The following is a 10050-nucleotide window of genomic DNA, read 5'->3' on the forward strand; positions in this document are numbered from 1 at the left end:
TGAAGATTCATAAAATTCAGAAGATCGCCTAACGTGCTAGTTATAAATACACATGAAGGCAGTCAGATCTGTGGGGATCCGATGTTAGAGAGATTATGCAGGGTTAGGTTACATTGCTGGCCAATACATTCTGCTTCATGTGGCGCCATACCATCCACAAAACAAAAGATTCAGGTGCGGGCAGCACCGTCTGCTGTGTACTTACCAGAACGGGTTTCATTCCACGTTCAAATTTCTTCACTTTCTCCTCGGGTATTGGAGCAGGGCCAGGGAAAGGGTCCACTTTCTGGAGGAAGCATAAGAGAAGAGTGAGAGGACATCTGGGTTGAAAGCACAAATACCAAAGGCTGCACAATCAGAAGTCATAGACTACACTATTCCTTTGTGAGAACGGCTAGAAACTGTTGTTATCTCTAGGTGCCAGAATCTAAGATTATATCTTCTTCTTGAGCAGAGAAGTCCGAGCACATCTCAATCCAGGCTGTGTCTTGCACACAGATGCGTAATTTTTTTTTATCTCGCAAGCTTGTCATAATTTTCTCAAATATTACGATTACTACAATTAGGCTGCCACATGTCAGGACTGCGAGTTTCCATGTTAAAATCATGATATTCTAGCACTTTTGGACTTTAGAAAAACATTTTTAAAATTAGCTCATTAAAAACAGCTCATCCATTTTTTGTACCATCTAGTACTCGTACGGAAATGTTAGCTTGCAGGGAAAAACACAGCTTGAGGGTAGAAGCACCGGTGCAGCAGGACACTGCAAGTTACCCTTGGCCAATAGTCCTTGATCGCGCCATTGTTCCCAGTAAACCACAAGGCACTTGCAACACTTCTCATGCCTATTCCCATGGGCTTCTTCATGCTGCACCGACAGCGATCCCACTAAGGGTTTAATGTGGCGGCTCCCCTCCACTTCCTGGGTGAACTCTATATGGTATATACTGACTGATAGAGCCTACGACAGGTGACCTCCAGCTGCTGCTAGGAGGGCTCTTTAAGGAGCTCTAATCGCTTAACCGTGCCTCCAAGAGCTGGGCATAGAGTATTATCCAGTGGCTTAGACATGTCTCCTGTGTCCAGAGATGAACAAATGAACTTCTACCTGGCCTCTTAAATGTTGCCAGAAGTGAGGCCTCATCACTTTAATAGTCTGATGTACATTAGAAGTGCACTTACGAATCCACAACAAGCGGACTTCTAAATTAAAGAGGATAGGTGTCCACCCACAGGAATGTGCCTATTCTCACACTGGCTGCAACACTGCATGGTTAAGCACAGCACTGCCGCTGGACACAACTGACACAAAACCTGTCATATTGGACAATCTGCAACAAACACACTTTCAATCGTGCACTCTGAAAGCTCAGGATCTTAATGCAAATCTGAGCTCTTCGTGACCTTGTCAGCGTTATGAAGAACGATATCAGTGCCACAATAAAATGCAACATTCAGGATGCAAGTGAAACTTTACTCAGGAATGAAATATGATGCACAACCCTAATCTTGCAACACCAACTTTCAGAGGGCAGGTAGTCATCAGCTCACCCCAGAGATTAATTTCTTTCCAGGAGCAGCTGCTTTCTCTTTGAGTCGGTTCTTCTTCTTCTTCTTCATGTTCCTTTTCCTTTTCCGGTCTAGAATGAGTCCAGCAGCCCCGTCCTCCTTGGGTTTCTTCGGCTCCGGTGCAACAGATCCTGGTTCTTTTTCCAGCGTCCCCTCCCAGTAGCGTTTGACATTCTGTGAAACAAACAACAAGAGATTATAGGCTGTGCGCTGCAAGGAGGGCAGGGATGTTTCTTCCTATCCCTAAAAGTAAATCAGTCGCCCCGGAAGCATGTCGATATGGATTTCTACAGTTTCTGACTTGCCAATTCATTCGAACCCAATATCCCTACAGACAAAACCAGACCGGGTCGCTGCCTCAAGGTGACCTGCTGGTTTGGATAGGTAAAGACAAACTTCTTATATGTGAATTGAAGCCACTAAATGATCTAAACCAATCATTTTTTATCCTCAGATGTAGCTTACAGAGTGAACCTCAAAATAACCTCACCGCTACTGCCTGGCACACTACGATTCCCTCAAAAAGTCAAGATATTGAGACACACTCAAAGTTGAATCTGACAACTGCATATGCTTTCTGCCTTACCCTCCAGGTCACTTCACTAGTAAGAGGATGCCCGTAGAATTTGTATCAAGAAAGTCCATGGCTATCCTTGTCGCTAATTTAAGACCCTCAGGACCCCTTAAAGAACATGCTCCACCTCCCTCGGAAAGTAGTATATCGGAGTAATGGCTATGCACAGTACATGGATCATTAAAGCAGACCTGCAGAGAGGTCATTGAACAAGTGGTGTCCTCTCACTTGGCTCACCTACTACTTCCAGTTTCAGACTCATCTCTAGTCTACGTTTTGTGGCTCAGATTCGAGAAGCCCGGGTATTCATTCTACCGATGTCAGGAGCTAATAAGGTGTTCACCCTTTAAGAGGAAGGGATGCTGCATCTTGCACATTAGGGAAATGGCTTGCAGGGTTTAGAGACACCCACTAGTTTTAGTCATACTCAACGTCTCGGCAGACTTCAACGCAGAGGCCCGATACAGAATCCACCTGCATCTGAAGAACTCGGTAAGTATCTCAGACAAAGCATGGGAATGGCTATGACCTCTCTTCATACACTGCATCCAGCAGATCAGACTGGGACAATTGACTTAACAGACACCTCCCCCCCCCCTGCTTCTTTGCATAGTTCGCTATATCAGCAAAGACGCGACCATTAGCACTGCACGACCGAGACCACCCCCCACTTGACTGCATAGTTCGCTATATCAGCAAAGATGCCAACATTATCACTGCCCGTCTATTTAGAGAGGGGAATCAGTTGTGAGACATGCGCCAAGGACAACTTCTTACTGACCTCAGCAACAACTTTAGAGAGGACTCCAGGTTGTCTGTAGACCTTTTGGCCATCAAAAGTTGGATGTGACCTTCTGGACTATGCCAAAACATCGGAAAACCAGAGGTTTCTAGGAGTACCAATCCATCCGTATTTCCCTTTAGCTGATCTGGCCTTCTGGGTACAGCCAGTCACCTGCCCGTCGCAGTGACATGTACCCTGTCACTGCTTCACGACACAGATACTGGCTGTGGTAAGATCTGCCAACTTTCAGTTAAAGGTCGTCTCCAAAATATGCTCCATGCTGACAATCGCACACTGCAGCCTATTATGCCAAGCAATGGCGGTATCCAAATAGAAATATTGTATGAGCGCAGTTAAGTTTTTAAAAAAAAGTTAAAAAGGGAAAGCCACCAGGTATCTAATGGACATCTTCCTTTCCCATTAACGGCCAGACTCATTTGCTGTGGCCACAATTAGAAACTAACCATCCCGAAATGACGTCTAACCAAATTTAGAGGCCAAACTAGAATGTAACAGGAGCAAAGCTTTAGAATGGCCTTAAACCATTCAATATGTGCATTACAATAGGATCTGGTCAAGACTCCTGGCAATCCTATTATTAGGATTATTAAGCTTGTAGAGCGCCTGTCCCCACGCTAGGACACCGTAACACCACAGCAACTGGTCCGGACCCCCCCACATCCTAACCTCAAGGCCCTAAGATGGGAGAAGGCCAACTACCAGCCCCCTGGGGGGGATTGGAAGAGCCAGGTTTTCCATTTTTTTTTCGAAACAATGTCTCCGATGGACAAATCCTCAATTCCACAGGTAGGTCATTCCAGGCCTTAGCTCCGAGAAAGCTAAAAGGAACTACCTCCTGCCTGTACCTTACAAACCTTAGGCACGATCATCTTCGCCGTGCCCAGCGACCTCAGATTCCGAGCCAGTCTATAGGCAGTGAGAAGGGGGCACAGATATCTTGGCCCTTTCTCGTTGAGGATCCTATGGCAAAAGCACAAAGCCTTAAAGGTGACTCTAGCCTGTATAAGGAGCAAGTGTAATTCCCTCAAGGCAGCCCCCACAGATGCCCACCTAGGGATATTCAATATCAACCGAACCGCAGTATTATGAACCTTCTGAAAAATGCTCAGATTTCTTTTATTCACCCCTAGGTAAAGGCTGTTACAGTAATCCAAACAGGACGTAACGAGGGCCTGTACAATGGTTTTTTTGGTGTCCAGTGGTAGTAGGTCCAGGATTTTCCGCAACATTTTTAGAATGCCAAAGCAGGCTCTGGCCACAGCTGATATCTGCTCTGAATAAAATAGGGTGTTGTTTAACCATACTCCCAAATTCTTGGCCTTAGCCGTGGGAGTCGGAGTAGGTCCCATCTCCTCCAGCCACCACAAATGTGACCATATTGGCTGCTTGCCAACTACCATCACCTCCGCCTTTCCAGCATTCAGCTGCAGGCAGCTGAACTTCATCCTGGCTCTCCTATACTGGCTTCTATCCCTCTAGTCAATCACTACGCACCTGTAAGGGGCTCACAAATGCCTTACTCAGGTTAGCGCTTCCGTCACTAAATTAAAACAATATACCTTAGGCCTTCTCAGTCAGCTGTTCTGGTTTGAAAATATTTGTTTTATCGCGTATTGCAAAACCAATTTTTGAAGTATGTGATATGCATATATTCTTCTATGTTCTCGTCGTGTAGTGAATAATTGATGTTTGCTGTGCCTAGAAGCTAGGAACCTGGCAGCGGGCCACATTAGAAATAATAAAACAATCTAACCTGTAGCGAGATGTCACAGAAAAAGGTCACTGGCTCTTTCCCTTTCACCATAACAGGAGGGTCATGAAGACAATTAGCACATTTTGATCATTATCAACAATACTTTATTTCTATGTGTTTTTTTTCTAATAATCTAATTTTAGCCACCGATAATGTTATAGAGTAGTTGTAATATAAGAAAGCGATTGAAAATCTAAATGGGCTGAATGTAGGTGGGACATCCCTACTCATAGCGGATCGTCATGATCATTAGCAAGTGTATTGGTCTGCTTAGAGCAGTACGTCCCGAGACAGCGATATATGTTTTTGAGTGCACCCATTTATGTTTCAGTTTTACAAAAGTGCATTGTCATATTTGCTTTCAATATTTCCAAAGTAATTAATTGTTGTCATCTCCAAATCTAGACTCGCATCTAAGCCATACTCCCATGTTTCATGCCAATTCACAGCAAGGTGGTTTTTAACAAACTAAAAAAATGGCAGACACTGTCAGCAGAACCACAAGTACCACTGGCAACAGTATCTGCTTCCTTTTGATAGAATTCCTTAACATTTTAAAAGGATAGATAGATAGATAGATAGATAGATAGATAGATAGATAGATAGATAGATAGATAGATAGATAGATAGATAGATAGATAGATAGATAGAGTGAGGGCAACAGATAGAGTGTGGGCGACAGATAGAGTGTGGGCGACAGATAGATAGAAGGATAGATAGATAGAATTCTTCCTGACATTTTCAGGACCTGGAGAACTGAATACACACTAAGTCTGAGTTCAGGGCTTTGCAATACTCCAAAAAGTTTGTTTGAAATGCTCTCTCTAATGCTTCTGATTAAAGACTATACTTCGGATTTGAGTAACTGCCTTGAGCATTACCTCAGAAGTAGGATAGGGAGCAACACCCGTTCTATTGAGCTCTCCACTGACCGGCCCAAGCACACCATGTCCAGAGACTACGAGAGGCATCCAGGGCTACTGGGCGAGGTACAAGAAGGACAGAAAGATACTGTGACTGTAACTACTGCAGGAAATTGGTGAGAGCCAGAATAAATTGATAGAAGTCCGAGGCAGAGGCCACGCAGGTAAAATCCCAGGCGGCTGCCTAATGGAAATAGCCCGATCCAAAGGTTCCTAGTTAGTAGCTTGGTTCGCTGGTGGGGTCGGAACGAAGTGGCAAGGAATGGTGTTGATGGAGATCTCTTGATGTCCCGAGGACTGATGCTGTGGCCAGAAGCGACAGAGCTATGCACAGGCTGCCCCAAATGTGACATAAATGTATTGGATTAAGATACTGGCACATCATATTATTGGTGAATGGAAGTACGTCTGCCTGCCTGACTCCCACTGCGGCCAAGGGAGGTGGCTAGGTAGTGACTTGCCATGCTGACCCACCCACGAACCAGCCAGGTTGATCCTTACTGGGGAGCACTGTAGTGAAGGGTGGGGAATGTGTAGCAACTCGCCTCACTGCTCTTGCAATGGTACCTACTGTGAGGAAACGGGGTGTATTATATGGGGTCTACCCTTACCATATAATACTCACCAACCCCTTGAGGACCCATAGCTTTCATCAATCAAACCTCAACTCAATAACTGGATAGTTGTGACACTGTTGAACACAACTGAGAAACTACTTAAAACCAATGCTACACTTCACAACAGCCTCTCTCTGGGCATAAACGAAAATGTGACAGATGTCCTCACACAAGTGTCATGCTTCATCATAGGAATCCCCGTGCTCTTCAAAAACACGGTTTGATGAAGAGTGGGCCTACACCTGGAGATCGGGGAGGCACTTCTAACTAAGAATGACCCTATGACAAAGTATAGTAAAAAAAAAAGTGATATGCCAAACTGGCCTTTATATTAAATGGAATACCACTGGGAATGAAAAACCAACATGGAGGAAAGGGGAATTCGTACCCCATCACCACTCAAACCGTCAGTTGAGTGGTGATGGGGTACTAGTTCCCTTTTCTCCATGTTGGTTTTTAATTCACCTGTCACAGGTCCATTTTGATTTTCTTATAATAAGTGGCCACTCCTCCACGTAGGGTCTAACATTCCGCCTTAATGCATACAGTTATTCTGGAATAAATTCTTTGTTTTTCAAAACAAAAAAAACACCCAAACAATTATTAGAGGACTATTGTGTGTTATGGTGAAGCAATGGATCACCGCATCATGTTTGAACCTCACGGACCCTTCCCAACATCTTCAATATCGACCACACTGCATCTGACATTAATAATAAAAAAAAAAGTTATATATATATATATATATATATATATAACTATAAAACTTTTACCTTGTAAATACGGTTGCCATTGGAAATGTGAATTCCACTGTATGTTTTCCTTTTCTGGACAATAACATGACATTAATGTTTACATGAAACGTTTATTTAAACATTATTAAGGGACATTACATTAACTGAATGTTTTCTTTGTGTCTATTGATCACGTGATAAAACCTAAATCATAGCATGTAACTTTAAAAGAAGGATGGTACTGGTAAGCTCCACCTGTGAGCAAGAGATCGGCTGATCTCGAAACGCGTTGGGTGTTTTTTCTTGCCGATTAAAATCTGAAAGCACCGTTCACTGCATTTGGGCTCCGACTCTGGTTTTTTCACCAATGAAGGATTGTAAACCAGGAGTGTGTGTGTGTGTGTATATATATATATATATATATATATATATATATATATATATATATATATATATATATATATATATATATATATATATATATATATATATATATATATATATATATATATATTTATCCGACAGTGACTCGAACAATGCACAACTACTACCCTCTGACCCACGTTTCACAATAATGACAAATTCTTGGATGCTAGAAAATCGCCATTTTGCCACTCACAGGCTGAGCCAATATTCAAAATATTTGTACTCCAAGTCTGTGTCAATCCAATGAGGTAGGACATCAGTGGTTACACATTCGTTCAATTATGTTTTAAAGCCATTTCTGGAGGAATCAATCAGAACATCGAAGACTGTGGGGGCATATTACCAACGAGTTGCGATAATTATTGTAAAGCGCGCTTAGCGCTGTTTTTCTTATCGCTGGCTATCTCTGGATTTCATCGCCATGATACCGCAGTATTATCAACTCTCATCACAAAGGCGAGAAGAAATCCAATCCAACGATAGCGGTGAAAACACCCATTATCGCGAGAAATCCAGAAATAACTGAGCAGCGATAATAGAAAAACTCGCTGATACGATAGTGTGTACTTAACCATACAATCCACCTCCCATAGGCAATAAGGCTAAGTCAGGTTTTTTGCAGGCGTTAGAATCACGCGATAATGGGGGCTTAGCATGCCTTTTGTTATCGCTTCACTGTTCAGGGGCAGCGTTGTTAATACTGCGATGTTGGTTTTGCGATAATTTCTCATGTTCTTAGGAGGGAACGCCTACTTTGCATCTCATTAGCGATAACTATCGCTCTCATGAGATGCGTTAATCAGCTGCTAAGATGCGATAATACATGTTAGCGACGCCTTGATAATATTGCGATTAAAAAACGTCGCTTTTTCGGCCCTATGTGCTGAAAAAGCTGAGATATATCTCTTGATAATATGCCAGTGTTCCTTCTTTCTTTATTTCTCACCTTGTAATATGACCATAAAACAGATCCAAACACAGACAGCATAAATTTGGTTCCTTTAAAAAAAACACTTTTCAAAGACTTCATAACACTTTGTGAAAGGTGGTGCATTTCCAAATGGTATCAGGGTAGCAAAATGTTAGAACTGATAGCAACAACAGCCTTCTTTGCTATCAGTTAATTAGACTCCATCCCAAAAAATGGAAGTGCATTGACAAATTTGGTTAAAGAAGAGTGCTCAATATCTGATGTTCTTGTGCTGTAGGTATAGACACCTGTGACCAATGAAATAGAGTCTTTGTACGTAGCCATAGATAGTATAGCTCCTCTCTTGATGTGGGAGTGCACATTCATCTTAAACGTGTAACACCCGTGGTAACAGCGGAGGCGATGTAACATGCTTAAAGTCAGCATCCTACCGACCATGACCACTGACAGGGCACCAACAAACTCGCCCAAAGCAGGACGCATCATGGCCTATGAGAAGCTTGAAGAGCTACACTAATAGTACAACACATATGGTGTGGATGGATTACAGGAACTGGGATCTGAGGGAAGGTGGGAGTATATACCTATCGTTGGGACACTACAACAAGGGTCTCAAAGCACTTTCTTTGAGGACAGCACATTCAATTCAAGTTTATAATTGGACGAAAGCATTTGAGCTACAACTTTACTCAGCCTGGATGAGGTGAATCAGGATGCAACTCTCAGAATGAATGTTGTTAGATGGAAGCCTTGGACGGAAGCATGCAGAGCTCTCACTTTCCCCAGGTCCATGCTGGAGTATGTCAGCCAGTCCAGGCTTTAGTCTTTACATTCTGGGACTTGTCATCTATGAAGGCATAAAGACTACAAGTCCCAGAATGCAATACGAAAACCTGAAATGGCAGAGCTACATGACCTGGAAGGCCTGAGAGCTCGGAGGCATGGTGCTCCTAACAACACCTGTTTCAAACTTAGAGACACAGACTTTCCACTGAGGTGTTCTGTCCTCAGCATGGCACAGCTGACAGGTCAGCCTGCTGCTCTCCCAGAGGCCAGCAATGCCTCTCTCACCCCAGGCCCCTCCCGGTGGCCCCCGAGGTTCTACCCGTAGGGACACGCCCTGCGCTGCCCACCTTGCTCTTTTTCTTCGCCTGCTTGCCCTCGGGTCCCCCCTGAGCCTCCATGCTCGGCTTCTCCAGGCTCTGCATGCTTCTGTCCGGACAATAAAGTCAGGACAAGGTGAACCGGAAGTATTCCGGCAGGGACAATAAAGTTGGAACAAAAGTATACAGAGGTGCGGCGGCCATCTTTGATTGGGAACCGTAACGCTGTGGCCATCTTGAACTGAGCGTCTTCCTGCGGAGGCCATCTTGGATTGGGCGCCCAAGCGCGGGGGAGGTGGGGCCTCCGCTGCAAGAGGTGGGCACGGGGGCGACTTGCAAGGAGGGCCCTTGGAGCGGCCTCCCTTCCTTTGGCCAGCACAGCGGCCCCTGGGTGTATATTTAAATAAGAAAGGGTGTAAAATCATAACGTTCTTGTTTTCGACTTGGCAATACTGGCTCCGTTTTCTTTGATAACCCTTGAGGAAAAGTTTCCGTGTCTAAAATACATTTGAAGTGCTTCCTCTATTTGTGGTTTTTTTGTGTGTTATCATTTTTTATTGACATTTTGAGAAAATTGCATCATGAGTACAATAAAGTTAATAATAACTTAAAAT

General features: G+C 43.8%; 1 protein-coding gene across 1 annotated transcript in view; it reads right to left on the reverse strand.

Annotated features, from left to right (window-relative positions):
* The window catches only part of WDR46 (WD repeat domain 46), a 61743-nt gene extending 52154 nt beyond the window's left edge, over positions 1-9589 (reverse strand). Inside the window, exons 1-3 of the mRNA XM_086920630.1 lie at positions 9467-9589; positions 1553-1744; positions 206-286 (exon numbers count right to left, since the gene is read on the reverse strand). Of these exons, the coding sequence (XP_086776756.1) occupies positions 206-286; positions 1553-1744; positions 9467-9541 (348 nt within the window). The 5' untranslated portion in view covers positions 9542-9589. The remainder of the gene's footprint in view (positions 1-205; positions 287-1552; positions 1745-9466) is intronic.
* Between the last annotated feature and the right edge of the window lie 461 nt (positions 9590-10050).

This window comes from Lissotriton vulgaris, chromosome 5 (genome assembly GCF_964263255.1).
Source record: "Lissotriton vulgaris chromosome 5, aLisVul1.2, whole genome shotgun sequence".
NCBI lineage: Eukaryota > Metazoa > Chordata > Amphibia > Caudata > Salamandridae > Lissotriton > Lissotriton vulgaris.